This window comes from Lathyrus oleraceus, chromosome 5 (assembly GCF_024323335.1).
Source record: "Lathyrus oleraceus cultivar Zhongwan6 chromosome 5, CAAS_Psat_ZW6_1.0, whole genome shotgun sequence".
NCBI classification, from domain to species: Eukaryota; Viridiplantae; Streptophyta; class Magnoliopsida; order Fabales; family Fabaceae; genus Lathyrus; species Lathyrus oleraceus.
This window is the reverse complement of record NC_066583.1, coordinates 330,186,453-330,213,265: the sequence shown is the minus strand read 5'-3', so window position 1 is coordinate 330,213,265 and position 26,813 is coordinate 330,186,453. Positions and strand designations below refer to the sequence as shown.

General features: G+C 38.9%; 1 protein-coding gene and 1 pseudogene across 1 annotated transcript; one reads left to right on the top strand and one right to left on the bottom strand.

Moving 5' to 3' along the window:
* Positions 1-506: 506 nt before the first annotated feature.
* LOC127080476 (uncharacterized) lies at positions 507-1,373 on the bottom strand. The gene has a single exon (XM_051020793.1). The coding sequence runs from the start codon at positions 1,371-1,373 to the stop codon at positions 507-509; it is 867 nt and encodes a 288-aa protein (XP_050876750.1).
* A 13,692-nt stretch (positions 1,374-15,065) lies between these two features.
* On the top strand, positions 15,066-16,063 carry LOC127080474 (calcium-transporting ATPase 4, plasma membrane-type-like; annotated as a pseudogene).
* The last annotated feature ends 10,750 nt before the right edge of the window (positions 16,064-26,813 follow it).

The following is a 26,813-nucleotide window of genomic DNA, read 5'->3' as shown; positions in this document are numbered from 1 at the left end:
CTTCAAAAAATTATTTTCAATTGAAATCAACGCAAGACTATTTAATCTATCTTGTGACATAGTATATCTTAAATAAGATTTTAATAATTTTAAATTAGAAAAACTTCTTTCAGTAGATGCAACACTAATAGGAATAGTCAATATTATTCTATAAGTTTTGCATGCATTAGGAAAACAATTAAAAGTCTTTAAAGAACTCAATATCATATAGCTTAATTTTGATTCAACTGTTAAAACCTCTCTAATAACTTTCAATTCTTCAAACAAAATTTCACCATCAAGGTCAAGAGAATCGTCATATTTTAAACAGTTTCAAGAGGTTTACAACATGTTTTCAAGTCCCTATCAAATAATGATTTAAGCCTTTCAATACTAAGAAAGAATCCAAAAATATTTTCATATGTGCTATACTGCTCAAATCTTCTATCAAGTGAGCCAATTGTTTGATCTATAATATATAAGAAATTGTGATTTCGAAAAGACTCTTCAGCAGACTCAGCACTCAGTTATGTGGGTTGAGATGGATTTTCATCATAATGTTGTTTTCTATGAATTTCACGTTTTTGAATAAACACACATTCAATCTCCATTTCATTTCTAATCTTTTTAGCACGGGCCTTAACATTTATAAATCTAGATTTTCTATATTTTTTCAAATACTTGATCAAACCTTTTACTAGTTCTATCACCACATCAATACGCATGTCTTTTTTTTTATTTAAAATTTTGCTAATTTCATTAACAACAGTTAACAATTCAAACCAAATAATCATAGCTACTAAAAATTCAAAGTTTCCAATTCTATGAGTTACTAAAGATTCGACTTTACTATTAATTTTGGGATCATTATCTTGTTCAACTAGTTGAAGTGGTGTTTCTCTTACATCTGAAGTTTGAGATTTAATTGCATATACACTATTCACATTACTTTTCCAACGTGTTTGTGACAATGGTTTAATAGTTACACCTTTCACATTGTCTCTATGAATTTTCCAATGTTTTTTCGAATGAGAAAATATAGTATAAATACGTTGTAACACTCCAAAAAATTCTTTAGCTTTAGTACAAGAATTTGTAATATCACAAAGTGTCAAGTTAAGGCTATGACAACCACATGGTGTGTATAATGCTCTAGGATTAACATGTAATAATTTTCTTTGTACACCTTGATGTTTACCTTTCATGTTAGATTCATTATCATATCCTTGTCCTCTTACATTATTAATATCTAAACCAAGAGTTTCCAATATACTTTGTAATTCCTCAAACAATCTTTGACATGTTGTGTCATAGACTTTCAAAAGTTCTGCAAAAAACTCTTCAATTTTTATTTGACTTGTAGAAACATCCACATAACGTATAATGAGAGTCATTTGTTCTTGATGACTTACATCAGGAGTACACTCAAGAATCACATGAAAATATTTTGCTTCTTTATTTTTTCAACTATTGCACTTTTGACTTCATTACCTAACATGTTAATCAATTCATTTTGAATCTTATGACTAAGATAATGATAATGAATTTTATTATTCTTATATGTTCAAAATATTTTTGCATGACAGGATCCCATTCAACAATCATTTCAACAAGAGAAAGAAAGTTTCCATTGTTTTCCACATTAATCATCTCATTTATTCCACGAAATGCTAAATTTTTCTAAGCTAAATATCTAGTAACAAGAAACTATTCTAAGTAAGACATCCTTCCAATTCATTTTTTCATTTCTTATAAGCTCTTGAAGATGTTTATCAATTGTTACATTTTTCTTAAATCTAATTTGCAAGTCAATCCATTTACTCATGAAAGACATGTGTGCACCGCTTGATACATGTTCTTTAAGCCTTTCATAAATATGTTTTCAATCATTAAAACCTTCATTTTCTAAGCGATTCATTCTACAACTTATACCAAATAACTTACAACAAAAACAAAAAACTTTATCCAATTCTTTTGAATAAACAAGTCAATTTGTATCTTGCTTTTCTCTATTAGAACAATAATGGATATAACATGATGATGAGAAATGCATACCAAAAGTATCTTTACGAACAATGGACACATCTCTTTTAGGACCATTTCTTAGTAATTCATATCTTAAGTCATTACTAAGGTTATTCTATAGAATAGACTTGTTAGGTTATTCATCAACAAAAACAGGAATATGTTCATTTTCATTATTATAACCTTTATCATCAAAAAATTTAGATTCATCATCATCTTCATTTTCATTGTTTTCAACCAAAATATTTTGCTCATCATCAATCCTATTTAATTGTTCATTCTCTAAACTCTCAGCTTCAAGGTTCAAATTACCTTGATTTGCATCATTTGAAATAAAAATTATAGGGTGTTTTCCAAAAAAAAATTATGAATAACACCCTTTTGAGATTTATTATCAATTTCAATTAGTTTCTTTCTTTTTCAATTTAGATAAACAGACAATTGTTTTCTAGGCAACATTTCAAGCAATCAAAGAAATGAAACAATAGTACCTAATGTTGATTTTTAACCTTCAACTTAAATTTGAATCAATTTATTTCAAAAGTCTTTGAACATCAAATCAAACTTGATCCTGAAAAGTGAAAATCAACATGAAAATTAGAATCCTATAAAAGATTTTATTTTTATTTTAGACTAATAATATATATATATATATATATATATATATATATATATATATATATATATATATATATATATATAAAAGACAACCTATGTCCCATTAGTGAAATACTAATTAAAATTTAGAAATATTTATAAAAAAATTCGGAAAATTTGAAACTTTTAAATAACAAGATTGAATTCGTTAAAACATACTACTTCACATATATATATATATATATATATATATATATATATATATGCTTCCAATATATTTTACATAAAGCTTGACACTGTTAAGACTAGTAGCTTTGCCACATAGATAAAACTTAAAAGAAAAGTACATGAAGAAAACCAAAAGAAAACATAACAAAAATGACCTCCTAAGTCCAACGTGACTGACACTTATAATGATTATACATAATATTACGGAGTAGTAGCGATGTGATCAACGTTTGACAAAACACTAGAAACCTTTAGTCTTGATGTTATCATAACTCGTCACTCCATATCCTTACTTTCTGACCGATCTAGCTTGTCGCCTGATCATTATAGATCAATCCAAAAATGCAAGACAAAAATAATACAGGGCTAAGATTTACGTACAAGTTTAAAAGTGGGAATAGGGTGTAAAATAGTAATATATATGAAAAGCCATAATTATTTAAACAAGCGTATCTTTATCCCATACTCTAGTATATATCTGTTTATTCTAATGCATCCCTAAACTATATGCTGACTCAAGCCATTAAACACTGACAAGGATATTTATCCTATTTACCAAGATCAAATATCACAAGACAACATGCCACCAACATACTCCCAATTACCGAGAGTTACGCCACCTAAATTCATGTGGAGTTCAGGTGTTATAAGTCGATCATCCCTGAGGATCCAGGCCAAGAACCTCGTCTTGCCTATCATGGACAAATAATAATCTCTGTCGGGATTGTAGGCGACCGATCAACCTCATACATCTTATACTGCACGACAATGGACTTAGACATTCCTCAATGCAAGTCTATATGATTATTCAATCATCTTGTGGCAACTCTAAACCATACGTATTAAGTTAATACTTTGGAAATATCATAGCAACCTTTCAGGTTATACTTATTATCTAGATACTTAGGTTGAGTGTCAAATCCATCAAATGTCTTATCGTATTTCTTCTTGGCATGATCCTTATCTCTATATAATTATTTCAATTTATATAATGAATAATGTATGGTTGACGTCCCAGGTAAGAGAGGTGGACCGTAAAGGATATATATCGACAGTAGGTGTATCAACCTAACTGATGGGGTCTATGGGGAATTAGGAGATGAAACCTTCCTCCTCCGAGAAAATAGAGTCGGGGATGTGTGGGCCCTGGAAGTTTACGCATCCGCATCAAAGCAATTAACATTGATTGATGGTCGTGAGGGTCAGGCTCAGGCTATTTGCCTGCGAATAGATGCATGTTGGGACACTCTACCGATCCCTAGTCGTTCATGGTTGTTAGCCATGTTACCTATAATTAAACTAAACAAGCCATACAAAGCAGAAAAAATCAAACTCAGATGAAGCATCAAGTCAAACAATGCAGACACACATAATACAAAATTGCACTTCCGTATTTCTAAAAAATCAAATTTTGAACAAATACGGAAGTGAATTTTTCGTATTTCCCTACAACTTAGTTTATAAATTAATACAAATGCAAATATCATATTAAGTATTTATAAATTAATATATAATTTATACAATTTAGTTTTCAGAAGTGGCTTTTTGGAATTGCAATTGATTAAACTACCTCAGTGCAAGATTTACAATAAAACAAAAGTGAAAGAAAATACATTGGTGGAGTCATATAAAATCAATCCAACCTAAAAATACAAAACACAACGGTTGTGGTCACTTGTACATGTGCTACCTACATGATAGATATACTTGCAGTTTCTTGCCTGCTAACAAAATACATGGGGTATGAAACTACTTTTTCTCGGTGGGTTACATATACATTCTTGATCCGTCTCATGTGATCCAATTGAATAATGTGCAATTTAGAGTGCAATTTAGAGAGAACTTGACTGTTGAGGCATCACCTTTACAGATTGAGGATAATGAAGTGAAACACTTAAGAGGCAAGGAAATTGCTTTAGTGAAGATAGTGTGGGGAGAATCTGCTGGTGGGAGTGTGACGTGCGAGCTCAAGAGTCGGATGAAAGTCTTATCCAAAGTTTTTTCCTTCAAGTAATTTTCGAGGACGAAAATTCTTTAAGTGGAGGAGAGTTGTAATGCCCTGAATTTTCAATTAATAATTTAGTTGAATGTTAATTTGCTTTTGCTTATTTGTTTTTTAGTATTTGTGAATTTATATGATTTATTATTTTTATTTAATTATTGGTGTGCTTGGATATTTTTGTGAGATTTATGGATATTTTTGTGATAATTATTTAGAACCTTAGGTAATTCATGAGATTTTGGTGGTAATTAGGATTATTGGAAAAATAAGGGAATGAGGTGAAAATAAGAATAAGTTGGGGGAAGAGTGAAATGGTTAAAAATCTGAAAATTGGATTAATATTAATAAGGATGCTTAGTGGAGCTTTGTGGAATTGGAGGAAATTAGGAGAAAGAGTAAATTGTGAGAAGAAGAAAAACAAGGGTTTGAGAGAGAGGAATAAGTTGTAGCCAAAGATTATTCTTGCTGGAAATTAAGGTAAAGGAGAGGGGGATGGGGGTTTACTCTAATGGGATCAGTGAAGTGTTACTGATTCAGTAATGGGCATCAATGACATCACTATATTGAGCTCTAGTTCTGAAGTGGGGACCAGGAGCTAGTAGCTGATTTCAGTAATGGGATCAGTGAAGCGTTATTGATTCAGTAGTGGGGATCAATGACGATTATGGTGGGCTCTAGTTCAAAAGAGGGGACCGGGAGCAAGTATGGACGAAAATCATTAACATACCTATATGTCCTAATTGGTACCACATGCATTGAGTCGAGATTGTTGGTCATATTACATACATAAAAGTATTGTGAATTGTTTCGTTATTGTGAATATGTGACATGTTTGTTGATTTGTGTGAATATGATACCCTTTCTATCTTTTGCACCATTAATATATTTGAGCATATTCTCAACCTTGTTTGTTTGTTGTGGTGTATATGCTTCTTTGGAGTACAGAAAATCAGGAAGAGGAGTAGCAACTTGAGCTAGAGGACGATATTAAGGCGTCTTTAGTTATTTATTGTTCGGGTTTTTAGTGGAGTCGATCTAATATGTAGCACTAGGGACATGTTGTCTATATTTCGTTGTTACATGTCTTATTCACATTGAAGTTGTTGAACCACTTTGTTATTCATTTGCCATTGAGAAGTTATATGTCAAACTTTATTGTTTATGCTGATTAATTCAAATGATTATATTTTGTGTTGGTGATTTTACTATCATCAATGTATTTTAGTAGTAATGTGATTTATTATAGGCCGATGCAATTATGCGTTAAAGCTTGGAAACGAGTTAGGGGTAGTGCGGAGTGCACGCTCGTCGAGTCAACGTATAATTGAATGCGAATAATTGAAACGGGGTTCCAACGTTCGAAATTTTCTTTTGAATTTCGAATCCTTTCCCAACCAACGTAACCGTTTCTGAACAGTTGCGTCTTTTCGGTTTCTGTTATTCATCTCCTATATAAGGAGTCATTTGGCCTCAGTTTGAAAAGTGATAACGAAATCAAACTTTCTCTCTACATTCCTGAACATCTCTCTTTGCCAGAAATAAATTGTTCTTCAAGAATTATCCCCACAAAGATTTCGTGAACCCAGGCAAGAATAGGGTCGAAATACTTTGTTCGGAAAGTGTACGAACACGATTCTTCGAAGTTATCCAGGATTATCATACCCAATTTCTAACAAACGAACAAAGTATTTTCCGATAATCATGGCTGGAGGAATCACCGTCAAGGAGATGACTACAAACTTCGGAAAATTGGACAAGTTTCAAGGACAAGACTTCAGGCGTTGGCAGAAGAAGATGCATTTCATGTTGACAACGTTGAAGGTGGTGCATGTCCTGTCTACACCGATTCCAGAACTTCTGGAGGAAGACACAGTTGAAAATCTGAGACGTAGATCAAAATGGGAGAACGACGACTACATATGCAGAGGGCACATTCTTAACGGTATGTCTGATCCCTTATTTGATATTTATCAAAACATAGAATCTGCAAAGGAATTGTGGGATTGTCTCGAATCCAAGTACATGGCAGAGGACTCATCCAGTAAAAAGTTTCTGGTAACCGATTTCAACAATTACAAAATGGTTGAATCGAGGTCTGTCATGGAACAATTCAATGAACTCCTCCGAATCCTTGGACAGTTCACACAACACGGATTGAAGATGGATGAAACAATATCTGTCTCAAGCATCATAGACAAGTTGCCTCCTTCGTGGAAGGATTTCAAACACAATCTGAAGCATGGAAAAGACGAACTGTCTTTGATCCAACTTGGAAGTCACTTGCGCATAGAAGAATCTCTAAGAGCGCAGGAGGATGACAAAGGAAAAGGCAAAGAAATTGCTGGACCCTCGGTTAATATGGTCGAAGAGGGTGGTAAGAACGGTAACAACAAAAACAAAGGAAAAAAGCGTGCTTTCAAGAACAATAAGGGCAGTTTCGGTGCTAACAAGAAACCGAAACTAGAATGCTGGAAGTGTGGCAAAACAGGCCACTTCAAGAAGGATTGTCGTTCCGGCAAAAAGCATGATAACGCGAATGCAAGTGGTTCAGGAAAGGGGTCTAAGGACCAATCCGAAAACCAAGGTCAGAAATCAATTCGTGATTTGAATAGTTTGATTAAACATTCGGTTTCACTAAATTCTGAAGCATTCTATGTGCAGGATGATGCTATCGCGTGGTGGATTGATTCTGGCGCTACAACACATGTTTGCAAGGATCGTTTCTGGTTCAAGACTCTTGTTCCAGTGGAAGATGGTTCTGTCCTCTACATGGGAGATGATCACTTCGCTCCCGTTGAAGGCAAAGGAAACGTGGTGCTAGAATTCAGTTCTGGAAAGACTATTACTTTGTTTAATGTTTTGTATGTTCCTAAACTACGTAAGAATTTAATTTCTGGTCCTGTATTAAATAAGCTTGGATACAAGCAAGTGTGTGAATCCGATAAATATGTTTTATCGAAGTCTGGTGTGTTTGTAGGATTTGGATATTATAATAATGGTATGTTTATGATGAATTTGAATGGAGTTCCTAATGATTCTGGCTCTGTATTTATGTCCTCTTCGAATGTTATCAATTCATCGTTATGGCATGCTCGTCTAGGACATGTACATTATAAAAGAATGCATGAAATGTCTAAAGATGATTTAATTCCTGTTTTTGATAAAAATGTAGAAAATTGTAAAACTTGCATGTTAACAAAGATCACTAGGCAACCTTTTAAAAGTATAACAAGGAAATCTGTCATTCTTGAGTTGATACATAGTGATTTATGTGATTTGCATGCTACTCCATCATTAGGACATAAAAAATATTTTGTCACTTTCATAGATGATGCATCTAGATTCTGCTATGTTTATTTGCTGCACGCTAAGGACGAATCCTTAGATAAATTCAAAATTTATAAAACTGAAGTTGAAGTGCAACAGAATGTGTTGATTAAAACATTACGTACAGATAGAGGTGGTGAATATTATGATCCTGTATTTTTCCAATCCGTAGGAATCATTCATTAGACTACGACACCATATACACCTCAACAAAATGGTGTGGCTGAAAGGAAAAATAGAGTGCTTAAGGAAATGGTGAATGCCATGTTATCTTACTCTGGTTTGAGTGAAGGGTTTTGGGGAGAAGCTATGTTAACGGCTTGCTATTTGTTAAATAGGGTTCCTAATAAAAGGAACAAGACTACCCCATATGAACTTTGGTATAAGAAACGACCCAACTTAACATTTCTACGTGTTTGGGGTTGTAGGGCCGTGGTTAGACTCCCGGACCCAAAAAGGAAAACTTTGGGTGAAAAGGGTGTAGCTTGCATCTTTGTTGGATATGCTGAGCACTCCAAGGCCTATAGGTTTTATGTTATAGAACCTAATGACTCGATTTCTATTAACACGATTATAGAATCGAGAGATGCCATATTTGATGAGAATTGTTTCTCTTCTATACCTAGACCAAAGGACTCTATACCTAATTCAGATGAATCTCTAAATGATGATCATTCAAATGATGTGCCAAGTGAGACACTTGAACCTCGTAGGAGCAAAAGAGCTAGAAAATCTAGATCTTATGGATCTGATTTTCAACTATATTTAGTTGAGGGATCAAAGGATCAGATTGACACTCAATACTATTATTGCTATAATATAGAGGAGGATCCAAGAACGTATGATGAAGCTGTAAAATCTCGAGATTCTGCTTTTTGGAAAGAAGCAATTGACGAAGAGATTGGTTCTATCATGGAAAATAATACTTGGGTATTATCTGATTTACCACCAGGTTGCAAACCATTGGGTTGCAAATGGATCTTCAAAAGGAAGATGAAAGTCGATGGTACAATTGACAAGTTTAAAGCTAGATTAGTTATCCAAGGCTTCAGACAAAAGGAAGGGATTGATTATTTCGATACCTATGCTCCTGTTGCCCGTATCACTACTATTAGATTGTTGATTGCCTTGGCGACTATTCATAATCTAGTGATTCATCAAATGGATGTCAAAACAGCATTTCTGAATGGTGATTTGGAGGAAGAAGTGTATATGAAGCAACCTGAAGGATTTGTAATGCCTGGTAATGAGCATAAAGTGTGTAAGCTAATTAAGTCATTGTATGGGCTGAAACAAGCTCCGAAGCAGTGGCATCAAAAGTTTGATGAGGTTGTCTTGTCTAATGGTTTCATTCTAAACCAAGCTGACAAATGTGTATATAGCAAATTTGATACTTCCGGTAAAGGAGTTTTCATTTGTTTATATGTTGATGACATGTTGATCTTTGGCACCGACCAAAATCAAGTTGATAAAACGAAGAATTTCTTGTCATCAAGGTTCTCCATGAAGGATATGGGAGAAGCGGACGTTATTCTTGGTATTAAGATTAAACGGGAGAATAAGGGGATTGTAATTACGCAATCTCATTACATTGAGAAAATACTCAAGAAGTTCAATTATGAAAGTTGTTCTCCAGTAAGTACTCCCATGGATCCGGGAGAAAAGCTTATGCCAAATACAGGTAAACCTGTAGATCAACTCGAATATTCAAAAGCTATAGGCTCTTTGATGTATGCTATGATTAACACTAGACCGGATATTGCTTATGCGGTTGGAAAGTTGAGCAGATTTACTAGTAATCCTAGTAGACATCATTGGCATGCGATAACTAGGGTATTCAAGTACTTGAAGGGTACAATAAATTATGGATTGTCATATATGGGATTTCCTTCGGTGTTAGAGGGTTATTCGGATGCTAGTTGGATAAATAATGCTGAAGATTCATCCTCTACAAGTGGATGGGTGTTCTTGCTTGGGGGAGGTGCCATCTCATGGGCTTCCAAGAAGCAAACATGTATAACTGGTTCCACAATGGAATCTGAGTTTGTAGCATTAGCTGCTGCTGGTAAAGAAGCGGAATGGCTAAGGAATTTGGTATATGAGATTCCGATATGGCCTAAACCGATATCACCAATTTCTATCTGTTGTGATAGTACTGCCACATTGGCTAAAGCTTATAGTCAAATATACAATGGAAAGTCTAGACATTTGGGTGTTAGACATAGTATGATTAGGGAATTAATCATGAATGGGGTGATATCTATTGAGTTTGTTCGGTCGCAACAAAACTTAGCTGACCACTTGACGAAGGGGTTAGCTAGAGACTTAGTGAAGAAGTCGGTAATTGGGATGGGATTAAAGTCCATTTAAATCTGTTAGCTATGGTATACCCAATTCCCTTCTAATACAATATTAGAAGCAGAATTCAATGTGGAAAGATCATAGTTAGAGATTGGAGCAATTGTGTTTATCTTCCCAAGGTATGTGCTCAGACCTGCAAGTGATGGTTAGGTTGAATTATATCTTCTTAATGGTTCTTTTGGAAAATTGCAAATGCAGGTGCAAGATTAAAAGAATCACCTATGTGAGCATGAAGTTTTGCCGCTTCAAGAAGCTTGGACTTGGCTTCCTATATGCTTATTAATGGATAAGGACACATGGCTTGTAAAGTGTCAAGTATGAATAGTAGAGTATTGTAAGAAACATATGTGTACTATATCTTCAGACACTCAAATGGATTGACGGGTTCAATCGCTATGACACCCCGATTTTCGAGTATTTGGAATGTGTATTTGTACTAAGATGAAAATTCAATCGCAAGACATTTTCATTTATGCATTTGTTTGATCGTTATACCTGTGTGTTATACCCTTGTATATATAATTGTATATACTGAGTAAATCAAGGATTACACTAAAATGGGGGGGATTTATTGGTGATTTTAGTATCATCAATGTATTTTAGTAGTAATGTGATTTATTATAGGCCGATGCAATTATGCGTTAAAGCTTGGAAACGAGTTAGGGGTAGTGCGGAGTGCACGCTCGTCGAGTCAACGTATAATTGAATGCGAATAATTGAAACGGGGTTCCAACGTTCAAAATTTTCTTTTGAATTTCGAATCCTTTCCCAACCGACGTAACCGTTTCTGAACAGTTGCGTCTTTTCGGTTTCTGTTATTCATCTCCTATATAAGGAGTCATTTGGCCTCAGTTTGAAAAGTGATAACGAAATCAAACTTTCTCTCTACATTCCTGAACATCTCTCTTTGCCAGAAATAAATTGTTCTTCAAGAATTATCCCCACAAAGATTTCGTGAACCCAGGCAAGAATAGGGTCGAAATACTTTGTTCGGAAAGTGTACGAACACGATTCTTCGAAGTTATCCAGGATTATCATACCCAATTTCTAACATTTTGTTGGTTTCTATGTTTGGTGAAACATGCGTGACACTCTAAGTGTTGAATTAAAATTGAATTATTTTACTAAATTTTGAGTCAGAGAATTAGGGTGTTATACACCTACTTCAAACTCCTTAGGAACGACTACATGGAGAATAGGTGTATCAACCTGACTGTTGGGGTTTATGGGGAATTAGGAGATGAAACCTTCCTCCTCCGGGAAAATAGAGTCGGAGATGTGTGGGCCCTAGAAGTTTTCGCATTTGTATCATAGCAATTAACATTGATTGATGGTCGTGAAGGTCAGACTATTTGCCTGCGAATAGATGCATATTGGGACACTCTGTCGATCCCTAGTTATTCATGGTTGTTAGCCATGTTACCTATAATTAAACTAGACAAGCCATACAAAGTAGAAAAAATCAAACTCAAATGAAGCACATTGAAAATCAAGCCAAACAATACAGACACACGTAATACAAAATTGCACTTCCGTATTTCTAGAAAATCAAACTTTAAACAAATACGGAAGTGCATTTTCGTCTTTACCTACAACTTAGAAAAAACTCAAATTACATAAATGCATGGAAACTAATTATGATCAAAACGCATTACTCATTTAAAATATATCGAATGCATTAGGTTGAGTATTACACAATCTAATTTTCAATTTCAACAAATGCATGTATATAAAATCAAATGTGAAAAATTTGGATTCTAAAACTTATCAAATGTGAAATATTTTCAGATAGATGTATAAACTACCAAATTAATGCACTATATAATTACTCTGTGCTAAATATATACACACTATTGGAGTTTCCGAACATTTGTTTACATATTAACACATTACCACATACTAACATAGTCATTTGGTAGTAATTTTAGTTTTTATGTCAGATCATAGTTTTTTTTCACAACACACTACACACTACTAGTACACATACAACAACGAATAATAGTTTTAAATACACAAACATAATAAGATGGTTTATAAGTTCATGTCATATGAGATGTGTAATCTAGTTCTACCTTCGACAACATGATTAAGTCATAAATTCCTATGTCCTTTTAGGTTTGAGATTTAGTTTTTTCTATCTTGTTTAACCAGTTTAGATAGTTAGTTGGGTCTTTAAATGAGGGGGTTGCTCTAAAGACTCTAAAGCCATTATTCATAAACCATAAGTCTATAGTTTCATCTGTTAAAGATTGGGTTTCCTTAGCAGTAGTATCCCTTTCAACCCTAAGTCTTTTTGCTTTGTCTATTGGTTTACATTTATGATAAGTGGGGAAAAAGTCCCTAAGTCTGCTAGGTTCAATATTCAGATTGGGTAAAGGTCCAAACAAATCATGATTTTTTCCAAAGACAGTTATGAGAACGAGTACCTGAGATTCAAAAATTCTTCGATGTTCTTCAATTCTTGGTTCAGGAATGTATTATTGGTTGCCCATCATCACTGGGCCAGGAAGTGTGGAAAAAGGAGGGAGATCCGAGATCTTTTTGGGGGCCTCCGTGTGTTTGACAGAAACCTTGGCAGTTTTGGTTGTTTCTTTGGAGACTTTGCTTGAAGTAGCCATTTTTTGTTAAAGGTTTGAAGAGAGAAAATTTGGGTTTTTTTTAGTTTGTTTTGAAGAAGATGAAGAGTTGGAGGACTTGAGAGTTTTAGAAAGCGTAAAAAGGTGGAATTAGTGAGGAATGTGCTTTTTATAGGGTTTTATGGGAGAAAAAACGATTCAAATCAGCATTAATGGTCGACAAACAAGTGGGACACGTGTCTCTCCAGGATTGCATAGTGGGGTGGTGGTAATTAAGGCTTAATTCTCACGATCTCCTAGGGTCTAGGAAACGTGATGATTAAAAAGATTCACGCATGAGTTGAAAAGACATGTTGAAAAAGGGTAATGATGATTCTGACGTCATATGCCAGATAGGAAAAAGATGAATAGTTTTCGCAACGTTGGAGCATTAGTGGCATCAAAGCTATGCAAGAATTATTTGAGGGCGTCGAACCATGATCTCAAAAAATGTCTTTTTCTTCGATGTGTCAAAAATAACATTATTGGGGGGCAATTTATTAGCTCCAATTTCGACGCTTGATATGGATTAAGGGAATTAAATAAGGAAATCAAGTTTGTCTAGACATATATTACATACTACTGTCATACCCCGATTTTGCTCCTAAATTTTTATGTTTGTTTGGCATGCTTGGCCTAACCTTATGTTGGTTTTATATGAGGAGTGGTTTTTGATCCAAAGTCATGGTGTTGTGATTGTGGATACCTCTATGGTCTGGGTCATCTGAACAACCAGGTTTCTTGTGTTTCAAACCACTTGCCAGTCATGTTATTGGTTCATGGATACTATAACCTTATGGTCTTATTTCATGGTTTTGTTCATACACATTATCAGTCAAGTTATCTTCTTCTCAAGAGTCAAACATTCAAGCCAATTGTGAAAACAACCTCCAATCTTTTTCATGTCATTTTAAACCAGTACATATGAGTCAATACAAAAAAAAAATAATAAACAAATTGACACTTTTGACCAATTGTTGACTTTGGTCAACAGTTGACTTTTTGGTCAACTTTGACCAAAGTCAACCCAAATCCCTAATACCCTAAATTTTCATCCTAAAACCATAAATCCCATCCATTATCATCCACAATATGTCTGTTATATACAAAAAGCCAAAAAGTACATGTTGACCAAGTGTTGACTTTGGTCAATAATTGACTTTTTAGTCAACTTGGACCAAAGTCAACTTAAGTTCTTTCCTATTCCAAACCCCAAGAACTTCCCATCCTAGTCTGATATTCCAAAGCCATGACAATATTGGACTTGCATCTTGCATTTGTTTCAAAATCCATGGTGATATGTGGTAATATACTTCCTGTTTATTGCATGCACACATGGCTTAGACCTGTAGCAGACCGCATCCTGAGCAAGCCACCACATTGGACATTAACTTGTAGTCTAAACATGAGCAAATACGACTTGCAAGGCATACCAAATCCTGCAGCAGCCATGGTCCTGCCGCCAAGCATCAGCAGCCTGCAAAACCAATTCAGCACTGCAAGACCTTGCTGTAAACCACAAAACATGCCATGAAGCCAAGTCAAAACCGGGATATAACAGAAGCAATACACAAAGTCTCCATAGTGCAGCACCTGAACCATTGGATCAAGGTTCAAGGAACCTGAGCTATTGCTGCATCACCAGATAAACACCAACCCTGGAAAGGATAAATGGCCAGCTAGCAAGAATCACTAAAAAGAAAAAAAACCTCTCTCGTTTGCTCAAGGGACAGCATAGATTATACAAACTTCAATTGATATTTTTCACTGTTTGTATGTCCCATTCGGCGCCAAACAAAAACAGATATATGATGTCTCTACATCTTCTTTTTTACATTGCATTAAAATGCAATTAAAACTGCACAGAAATCAAAGCTGTTAGACAACATTTATTACTGCAAGAAAGAGACGAGAAAGGATAATATAACTGAACACCAACAGAATCAGCAATATTGGAATTTGGCTTGGTTTCAGGCGGTGATTTTGACGCACAACGTAGATCCTGTAAGATACTTAAGGTTGAACCTTTCAATTCCGACAGGAAGAGGATGTCTGTGCTCGTAGGTCTTCCTGATGGAAGGGTCCGAACTTTCTGCAAAGGTGCATCAGAAATAGTGTTGAAAATGTGTGATAAAATCATTGATAATAATGGAACAACGGTCGATCTTCCTCAAGAGAAAGCCAAGATTGTGAATGACACTATAGACGGATTTGCCAATGAAGCTTTGAGAACTCTTTGTTTGGCTGTCAAAGATATAGATGAAACACAAGGAGAAAACAACATCCCTGAAACTGGATATACTCTGATAGCCATTGTGGAAATCAAAGATCCTGTGCGCCCTGGAATTAAGGAAGTTGTTCAAAAATGTTTAGCAGCTAGAATATCTGTCCGCATGGTCACTGGTGATAACATAAATACAGCTAAGGCTATAGCTAGAGAATGTGGTATACTTACTGAGGGTGGTATAGCCATAGAAGGACCAGAATTTCGCAATTTGTCTCCGGAACAAGTGAAGGATATCATACCAAGAATTCAGGTAATGGCACGATCCTTACCTCTTGACAAGAATACCTTGGTAACTCGTTTGAGGAGGTTGTAGCTGTTACTGGTGATGGAACAAACGATGCTCCTGCACTGCACGAGTCAGACATTGGGCTAGCCATGGGCATTACTGGAACTGAGGTTGCCAAAGAAAATGCTGATGTGATTATAATGGATGACAACTTCACTACCATTGTCAAAGTTGCCAAATGGGGACAGGCCATATACATAAACATTCAAAAATTTGTGCAGTTTCAGTTAACTGTCAATGTTGTTGCTCTAATTGCTAACTTCGTTTCTGCAAGCATCACTGGAGCTGCTCCAAACCTGCATCAACATGGACAGAAGCAGATCAAATGTGGTAACAACAATGGACATCACAAGTAATCACAAGCATTATGTTAAGCAGAATTGGGATTTGACAAGCCATCAATCTAAACCTACAAATTGTCATAACCTGTAACAGTTTCAATAGGTGACTAACCTAATTCCATGTAATGGCAATTCACACTTAGAACTTCACCAAACTCATTCACAAAATTCAATTCATTGACCAAGTTGGTATTAAGAAGAAAAACCTGTTCAACAGGTCATCACTTAGGCCAATAAACCAGTTCCACTTAAAAGCCTAACCTACAACGGCCAGTCAAAATCCTTTTCATTCATTCACAAACCAACCGAGTGTAGTGGCAATAGAAATTCACTGCAGTAACACAATTGAATTAGCTGGAAATTACAAGAAATTCACTGTAGTAACACATAATAGCCAGTAAAGCTTAGAATTCAAGGGTTCCCAATTTGGCATCCAGACAAAAAACGAAGAGAAAGCATGAGTGCAGTTTACCGGTTCTGATTTAGCATCAAGTAAGGCCAATCCTGACTGAGCACATCAAAAGGGATTCTGCAGAGACCTCTTTTGATGTCAAAAACCCTAAAATGCGTGGAGGATAAATAGTGAGAAGGAGGAATCAGTAGAGAGGAGAGGATTGAGCGGCGAAAAAAAACTTCAAAAAAGAAACCCTAGAGATTTGAAAAGGAGACTCATACCAAGTTTCTGTTACGAAGCCACTGGGATTCATTGTGAATTTCTGAACAAGCTTTGAGCTCCATCAAAATCGTTTCCTCACAAACACCACAAACGCCACGATAACCAAGGGAGCCGTGACTGCGAAGAACCAAAGAAGGTTCGAGAAGCACTTATCCTATTGACTTGCTCCCAAAACTTCACAATCCGGTACATTTCTCGCTCTTTCTTCATCTCATTTTCGGTTTCGTAAATGTGTGTATATCTTCCTTTTTCTTTCATAACTGTGAATCACTGTTCTTTTTGAGGTTGAGTATCGGTTAGGGTGAGGAAAATTGTTTTTCTTTCTTTGATAGAGAGGTTTTATATGAATGTATCAGAGTGAGGAGAGAAGGTTTGAGGTGGAGGGGAACATCTCATTTGTTCCTTTTCGTTCTGTTAAGTTAAGGCTACCGTGGATAACACCTTTTCCTGTGGAAGGTGAAGGGTTAAACTGGATCGAGCCTGTGGATCCGGATAACCCGGTTTGGATCCGTCCCCCCTTTTGGGCTTTATGGGGCGACCGCACGTTCACTTCTTTTTAGCTTATTACATCCTGTTGGACCTTAGAAACATTCAGGGCCCATTTATTATTTTGGTTATGTATTTGAGTCGTTGTTACAGTAACAACTAGCGGTCCATGGCCAAGTGGAGGAAGGTTTGTCTTGCCTTCCTCGAGGTAGTGGGTTCGATACCCATATATAACATTTCCTTTCTTTAGCATTCATTTTTTCCATGTTTATGTTGTATTATAATTTTATTGCACTCATAGTTTCATTTGTTAATAATGCAAACTTTGTTTTCTTTTAACTTCATCATTCATTCAAAACCATTTTAAAATTACAAAAAATCATATTTTTCTCGATTTAACATCGAGCCCATTTTTACACCCTTGTAAGTCGATTGCTTTTTAAGCATCGCCATCAACCTCACATAGCTTACTCTTGGGCTTTCTTACAATGAGCCGGTTCCCTTACACTTACACGTTGTTTAATGCTCATTCATTTCTTTTCTTTGATTATTTGATTTGACCATATACTTGTTTAAATATCTTACTGTCTGATTGACCGTTGCCTACTTGTATGATGTATGAGGCATATATTTATATTGTTTGATTGCCATGACAACCCCCATTCATAACAAATGTATCCCTCTCCCATGAAATGTATAATATTCTTTCATTCTTTATTCATCTGTTAATACAAGAAATAAAACGAACATTCGATAACCATTTCAAAACAAGACCAAAACCTCGATCCAACGTCGAGTAATCATTTTTCAAAACCTAACAGAACCAGCACGTATTCATCCACCCTTTTGTAAGTCGATTGCTTTATGCATCGCCATCAACCTTGTAAGTCGATTGCTTTATGCATCGCCATCAACCTTGTAAGTCGATTGCTTCATGCATCGCCATCTACCTTTATCCCTAACACTTCTCCTTGCTCCATTCGTCGATTCTTGTTCCGATTAGGTAGCACCCATTAGATAGAACCCTTTGTATGATAACATAGGTAGGATTCCCATATCCTTTTGTATGATAACATAGTTAGAATCCCCATATTCCTTTGCATGCTAACATTAGGTAGATATTCCCATTTGTAAATCCTAACACTTAAGTACATATTGCATGACAACTTTAGGGCAGAGCTTCCCCACTTCTAGACCTTTCCGAGCGTCTCCGATCTTGTGGCATGTAGTCCGTTCTATTGCAAAGAGGTAACTGCCTAAGACTCGATTCAGCGAGCTGCGACACCTACTGCTAGGACATGAACATATTGCCCACTCTCCTTTGACACAACTGGTGTCCTCCTTTTGTAAGTCCATGTTCAGATGGCAATCCCTATGAAGGGGAACTACATCGCCCTGATCCTTGTTCCAGACGAGGTATGTAGGCAGGTGGTCGTGCGAGACCACTCCGGGCACCTTTCCTTTTCTTTTTGTGTGTGTTTTGGTTCGGATGCTGATGTAAGTCCAGTGATTGGCAGTCGGGCTCCACGTTTGCCCTTTTGTGTGTGTTTTGGTTCGGATGCTGATGTAAGTCCAGTGATTGGCAGTCGGGCTCCATGTTTGCCACCTTTTTGTGTGTAGGTGTCTTGTTTTGTTTGGCGTGCGTGAGCCGAACTACGGCAACTCTGATTCTCATGTTCAGATGAGATACGTAGGCACAAGATGCGATGTCTTGCCGAGTTTGACTAACGACTAACAACTAATCCTTCCTTTCTCTCGCCCTCGTTGCGATCGGGACTATCCTTTCTCTCGCCCTCATTGCGATCGAGACTATCCTTTCTCTCGCCCTCGTTGCGATCGAGACCTTCCCTTTCTCTTGCCCTAGTTGCAATCGAGACCTTTGTTCCCGTAGTTAGTTTGAACTACGTTTTGCTCTGATTCTCATTCCCGATGAGATACGTAGGCATAAGCCGCGATGTTTTAGCGAGCACACTTATCCTTAACCCATAGGTAGTCGAGCTACGAAGACTCTGATTCTCATATTCAGATGAGATACGTATGCAGTGGATGCGACATCTGTGCGAGTCATTTTTCTTTGACCCCTTCTTTAGTAAATAGTACATTAGATAAACATACACCCTTTAGACAAGAACAACAAGAGTGGATCCCGTAGAGTACTACGGATGCGTAGGGGTGCTAATACCTTCCCTTCGCATAATCGACTCCCGAACCCAAGATTTGGTTGCGAGACCTTGTCTTTTCCTTTCCTTTCTCCAGGTTTACTTCGAGCGTTTCCTTTCCCTCCTTTGGGATAAATAACGCACGGTGGCGACTCTTCTGTCATTTCTTTCTCGCCGGTTGTTTTTTTTCGCACCTCCGTATTTTTCAGGCTGCGACAGCTGGCGACTCTGCTGGGGACAGCATTTTCCCTAAGCGAGTCCCTCCTAGCTTTTGTAGGTTTCTTGTTTGTTGAGTGTTTATTCTTTTGTACAGTTATTTATTTTCAGCATTTACCTGCTTTACCTTATTGCATTCATGTACATATGCTTGCTGTATCTGTGGGTTGTTTGTTTGTTGGGTTGGGACTGTTCTATGAGAGATAAGCCCACTACCTAGGCTTGAGTGTACACATAGGTGTTAGAGTGGATAGTCATGAGGCTTGCGTGGTATGTTGCTACGTTAAGTCGTTCATGAGACCCACATTCCAGACGAGGTTTCTGTTGGATATATTTTGTCCTATGGGTGTTCCATAACGACAGATATTCCTTTAGAAATCATCGACTCTGGTGACCATTTCCCGAGAACTCAGTCGAGGCCTCTCCTCCGAGACGCGTTTATGTTAGCTCTGGTGGGCGCATTCTCGCTGCTCAATCCGAGGACCCCGAGACTGGGAACTTGCTTTAGGATATCCTGTTGAGGGGAGTCAGCGGAGGTCTTTTATCCCGTAATAATGCCAAACCTTCAGTGGTAAACTTATTATTCTCGACTGAAGGGCTAAAGCTGACAAACTTCTGTTCTTAGAACCTACCAGTGAGGGGCGGGCTAAATTCAGGAAACCTTAACCTCCAACCAACCCGGTTTTCTGGAGCAGAGTTTTGGTCTTGTATTATTTTCCTCAGTGGGTTTCTCTTCAGACAGTGCAACCCGACAGTTGCTCAAGCGGATACAGCAGTCCTGATTTTCATGTCACTGCATTGCATCGCATCATTCTGCATCCATATCATTTAACACATGTTTATCTATTCCCAGGGGTTTATATCTTCTTCTTGATTCCGGTCGGGGTTCTCTTGTTTTTTCTACGATGGACATTGGCAGAAAGAGACACGTCGCCTACAATTTTCCTGTGGTCTGTCTGGAGCCTATTCAACAACTGATGAAGTTAATGGATCACGATTCTCTAGAAGGATTCCGGAAGGATTACGGTTTGATTCTAAGCTTCGTCACGGTTCTCTCCAAAGATCAACACGATGCTCTCTTTACACTGCTGCAGTTCTATGATCCTCCATTGAGATGTTTCACATTCCCGGATTATATTTTGGTCCCTACTTTGGAGGAGATTGCCAGTTTTCTCAGAGTTCCTATCAAGTCACAGTTGTTGTTCTACAGTTCTGAGTTTCTGCCCGATCTCAGCATGGTTGCTTCGGCCACGTGTTTGGGGAAATCAGTCTTGAAGGCTAATATGTGTCAGAAGGGAGGAGTCAGTGGTTTTCATTTGAGTTTCTTATTGGGAGAAGCAAAGAAGAAACTTGAAGATGGTGACCAGAGGGGTTTCAATGCTGTGTTGGCTCTTTGTGTGTATGGGGTTGTCCTGTTCCCTAATGTGGCCAAATTTGTGGACATGGATGCAATACGCCTCTTCGTGTTGGGAAATCCGGTGCCGACCTTGCTAGGAGATTTCTTTCATTCGGTGCACCACAGAAATGAGAATAGAAGGGGAGGATTGGTGAATTGTTGTGCGCCTTTGTTTTATAAGTGGTTCAGTTCTCACCTACCCAAATCAGGAGCGTTCGTTGATGTCGAGGACTCGTTGAGTTGGTCGAAGAGATTGATGGGGTTGAGAGCTGAAGACATTTCTTGGTGGTCTGACCGGAGCTTGCTTCGGGCGGATATTATTCACAGTTGTGGGAGCTTCCCAAATGTACCGTTGGTAGGAAGAAGAGGAGGAATCAACTATAATCCTTCTCTAGCAGTCAGACAGTTCGGATATGCTTTAAGGACTCCGCCTTTGGAAAAGGATGTGGAAGAATCTCTGTTTTTCCATTCTTCTCTTGATTTGACTGTATCCCGTAAGGCAGCAGAGGCCTGGCTCAAGGTGATCAAGAGAGGAAGAACTGTGCTTGGAAAAGGAGATTGTAGAACTTACCCTCAGTATGGAGAGTGGCTTCGAGGAAGAGTCGAAGAGTTGGGTCTGCCGTTTCCTGTAGAAGAACCTATGTATCCACCTACTCCTGCGCAGTCAACAATGGTGAGCTGAGAGGAGTATGACAAATTGAAGAAAGCCATGGGGGAGCTTCAAGTTGAAAACTCGGAGTTAAGTGTGAAGTTGCAAGACTATATGCATCAATTCCATGAGGCAGAATATCAGAAGGGGGAAGCCGTCAGATTGCAAGGGGAAGCAAAAAGGAAATTAGCTGTGGAGGTGGACTTCTTTAGGAAGACAGACAAGGCCTTGGGATCATCCAGTTCTGAGTTGAGGCGAGTCAAGCAACAATTAATGGATGCTCATGGTAAATTAGCTGGGTGGCAAGAGCGATGTGATGCATTTTCAACTTCTCGGAAGGCAAAGGAGGAGGAGATGGTGACCGAACTGACTGGTCAGATGGAGAAATTGAAGACTTTGTTGAAAGAGAAGAACCATGAGCTTCTGTGTGCCCGTTCTACCAATGGTTACATCACCGATCAACTCAATGAGGCTCGAGGACAGATTGAAGAACTTAAGGTGTTGGCAGGTTTGAAGAAATCCAGACTTGTAGAGGTATTCGGAGAGGATGATGGGAATTACTACAGAGAGCACATCAACGAGATGGATGGAGTTATTCACCAGAGGAATCTGCTTATCCGGCGTTTGACAGAATCTCCAGATCATCCCGACACGATAGCATTACTGGCTGAAGTGAGGAGCAGTCCTTATGGCTTGTACACAGGAGGCTGAGTCCTGATTCTTGTTCCTCCCTTTACTTTTGCTTTATTGCTGTGTAATGATGATCCACAGGCTTGTTGTGGAAATCCTCTTTTGATGTACTATCGGCTAAGGCCATTCTCTTTGATTTTATCTATATGAAGACCTTCTCTCTATTGCATCTTGATCTCCGAAGTTTATGGCTCGATTTTCTCGTGAGACTGGAATCAAGGGGGTAGAATACCTTTTTGAAGTGATAAACATGTCATTGCATTAACATTTCATTTTTGCATATTCTTGCATAACAGGTGTCGCCGCGGTGTTCTCATATTATTTGGTGTTCCATCAGCAGGATAGCCGATTCAGGAATCCACCGGTATGGTACCCGCAGAAACCAGCAAAGAGCAATGGAGAATCTACAAGCAGAGCTCGCAGAGATGAGGGTCCGCATGAACCAGTTCATGGACGTGGTCCAGGGAGTAGCGCAGGGACAGCAAGAGATTAGACAAATGATACAAAGGAATCCTGCAACTACTCAACCAGAGGTCGTGACTGATCCTCCAATTGGAGAGGTTAATGGGCCGACGCCTATCCCAATCCCACATAACAACCCCGATCAACAACCTATTCACGATGATCAGGATGATCAGTTCCTGCTGCCAGAAGACTTTGGCATGGGCCATGGCATGGATCCCATGTTCAGGAGACTAGAGGAGAGGCTGAAGGCGGTAGAAGGACAGAACCCTCTGGGGGTAGATGTTTCTGACTTGGGATTGGTCCCAGGCGTGAGGGTCCCACCAAAGTTCAAAGTCCCAATCTTCGACAAGTACAATGGTAGCTCTTGCCCGAAGACCCATGTGCAAGCCTACTTCCGAAAGATGGTTGCATATTCTGACGACGAGAAGCTACTCATGTACTTCTTCCAGGACAGCCTAGCTGGGGCATCCCTAGAATGGTACATGAGGTTGGATAGAGCCCATATCCGTTGCTGGAGGGATTTGGCAGAGGCTTTTGTGAAGCAATACCAGTATAATGCAGACATGGCCCCGGACAGAACTCAACTCCAGAACCTGTCTCTTAAAAGCAATGAGTGCTTCAGGGAATACGCTCAACGCTGGAGGGAGACAGCTTCCCGTGTTCAACCTCCCATGTTGGAAAAGGAGATGGCCAACATGTTCATGAATACGCTGCCTGGACCTTACCTGGAGCGTCTGGTGGGTTGCAATGCCTCCAACTTCGCTGATGTGGTCGCTACCGGAGAGAGGGTAGAGAATTACCTGAAGACCTACAAGAGCCACAATGGAGGTGGATCTTCATCTGGGGTAAAGAAGCCATTTATGGGAGGACAGAAGCAGAGGGAAGGGGGTGTGAATTCTGCGTCTTCATATCAAAACAGGAGGAATAATTTTCAAAACTATCATCAGCAACCGTATGTTGCGGCTGTGACTATTCCGGCTGTAGCACCACTACAACAACAACAACAACCACAGCGTCAATAGAATCAATACCAACAACAGCAACCACAACGTCAGCAAGCTCAGTATCAACAACAACAACAACCAAGTAACAGACCCACCTATCAACAGAGGCAGAGGATGATGGACCGGCGTTTCGACACTCTTCCAATGTCGTGCGCTCAACTGCTTGCCAATCTTCAATAGCTACAACTGGTGCAGCTACGCACTCTGGCCCCTCCTGTTGGTAGACTTCCGGTGGGTTACGATGCCAACGCTAGGTGTAGCTTCCACTCTGGGGCACCTGGCCACAACATTGAGAACTGCAAAGCTTTTAAGCACGTAGTTCAGGACCTCATTGATTCAAAGGCTATCAGCCTTGCACCGGCTCCTAATGTCGTCAACAATCCCATGCCATAACATGGTGGTGCAAACGTTAATATGCTGGAGGGAGAAGCCAAGTCTGTTAAGGATGTGTTGAAGTTGAAGACCCCGTTGTGGGAAATTAAGGAATGCTTGTTGAAGGCCGATGTCTTCCCCGGTTGTGGGAAAGGTTGTTCGGAATGCGCTACACAGGGTAAGGATTGTTTGAAGCTGCAGCAGGGTATCCAGGTCTTGCTTGACAATGGTACCCTCCAAGTTGAAGACTTGTCTGTCAAAGAGTTTGCTGAAGGGGTAGTTGAAGAGGTATTTAAAGACGTTGTTGAAGAATTCACAGATGTTGTTCCTGCTGATTGTGTATTTCCCATTGATGTATTTAATTTTTCAAATGTTGTTGCTGATATACCAAACAATGTGTCTGATTTTGATGTAACTGAACTTGATTCCGGTGTTCCGGATGTGTTTGTTTCAATGAACGAGATTCCTGAGTATGACTATGATGTCGCTACTATCACCATCTTTTACCCGACTAATCAGATCAGTGTGCCAGAAGCACAACCAGTGCCACCAGTGCGACCGGCCGCTATGACAATCACAACCCCTGGTCCTTTACCTTTCACCAGTGAAAGGGCCATTCCGTGGCATTATTGGGGGAGTGTATACACACACGATCATGGGGTGGAGCGACCTTTGAAGGTAGAAGAGGGTCAAAAGTCCGAACTCGAAGTTGAAGGTCCCGCAGTGGACAATGTTGGTGGAATCGGGCGATTCACCAGGAGTGGCAGACTATTCTCGCCACCCGCTACCCAAGCTGATAGTGCTGATGCCGCGACTAAGGCCAAAGGCAAGCAAGTTGTAAATGAGGGTACCTCTGCACCCCAAGCTGGTTCTGAGCCCACCTTTGCGAAAGATGTGGACGAGCTTTTGAGAATCATAAAGAAAAGCGATTACAAGGTAGTCGATCAGTTGATTCAGACTCCGTCCAAGATATCCATTCTCTCACTCTTGTTGTGTTCAGAGGCACACAGGGAGGCACTTCTGAAGGTCCTTAATGCTGCATATGTGCCTCAGGAGATCTCAGTAAACCAGCTAGAAGGGATCATTGCGAATGTTCATGCGAGCAATGGGCTGGGCTTTACTGATTCTGACTTAACACCAGCTGGACGCAACCATAACAAAGCTTTGCATATCTCAATGGAATGCAAAGACACCGTGTTATCTCACGTTCTGGTGGATACAGGTTCCTCTCTCAATGTGCTACCCAAGAGAGCCCTGTCAAGGTTGGAAGTAGAAGGTTTGGTCTTGAAGCCTTCTGATCTCATGGTGAGAGCCTTCGATGGTTCTAAGAGGTCGGTGTTTGGAGAGGTAGAATTGCCAATTCAGATTGGATCACAAACCTTCAACACCGTTTTCTATGTGATGGATATCAGTCCCTCGTATAGTTGCCTGCTGGGTCGTCCTTGGATTCACAATGCTGGGGCAGTCTCTTCAACTCTACACCAGAAGATTAAGTTCCCGGTCAATGGAAGAATTATTACTGTCTGTGGTGAGGAGGACATCCTGGTCAGTAACCTGGCTACATTCAAGTATGTAGAGGTAGAAGGTGAAATTCATGAGACCCTGTGTCAGGCCTTTGAATCAGTTCAGATCAAGGATGCAGCTCCGGTGGAAGGGGTTAAAGCAGGCGCCCCAATCTCATCCTTCAAGCAGGCGCAGGCTTTAGTGGATTCAGGCGTTGCTCCCGGTTGGGGACGTCTGTTGGAGTTACCAATGAAAGACGACAAGTTTGGGATTGGGTATCAACCAGCACTGACCTCTACAACTTCAGCACTTCAGACTCGTCAAGGGCCGATTACTTTCTCCAGTGCTGGCGTCATCCAATATGGCCAGATTTCTGCAATCAACGATGAAAATGGAGATAGTGATTGCGACATCGACAACTGGGTGCGTCCGAGGATCCCGGGTGAAGTCATCAACAATTGGTCTTCCGAGGAAATTGTCCAAGTCACTCTTCTAGAGGAGTAATTTTTCTTTGTTTATTCATGCATGTCCAAGTCTTACGTTCCGCCCAGGGCGTAATGACTCATTGTAGGGCTCATCTATGTGAATACCTGCATTGTTTATCATAAATGAAGGACGTCTTTTGCATTCAAATATTTTGTTCACTGTCTTTCTATTTTTACAGTTTTCAAAATTTCAAAAAATAAAAATATTTGGCAATGTTTTGTTTAGTTTTCACTCACTGTTCACACTCATAAGCACATACCATCACTCATGCAGATGCACATCACCGGATTCTATTGATAACGATTCTACTATGGCTCGTTTCGACTTCGAAAACCCAATCTTCCAAGCTGAAGAAGAGGGTAATGAAGACTGTGAACTCCCTGAAGAACTTGCCAGGCTGTTAAAACAGGAGGAAAGGGTCATTCAACCGCATCAAGAGTCTACTGAAGTGATTAATCTTGGCACCGAGGACGTCAAGAAAGAAATCAAGATAGGGGCTGCTTTGGAAGATGATGTGAAGAAGGGGTTGATTGAACTGTTGCAAGAGTATGTTGACGTCTTCGCTTGGTCTTATCAGGATATGCCAGGGCTTGACACAGACATCGTGGTACATCGTTTACCTCTCAAAGAAGGTTGTCCTCCGGTCAAGCAGAAGCTCAGAAG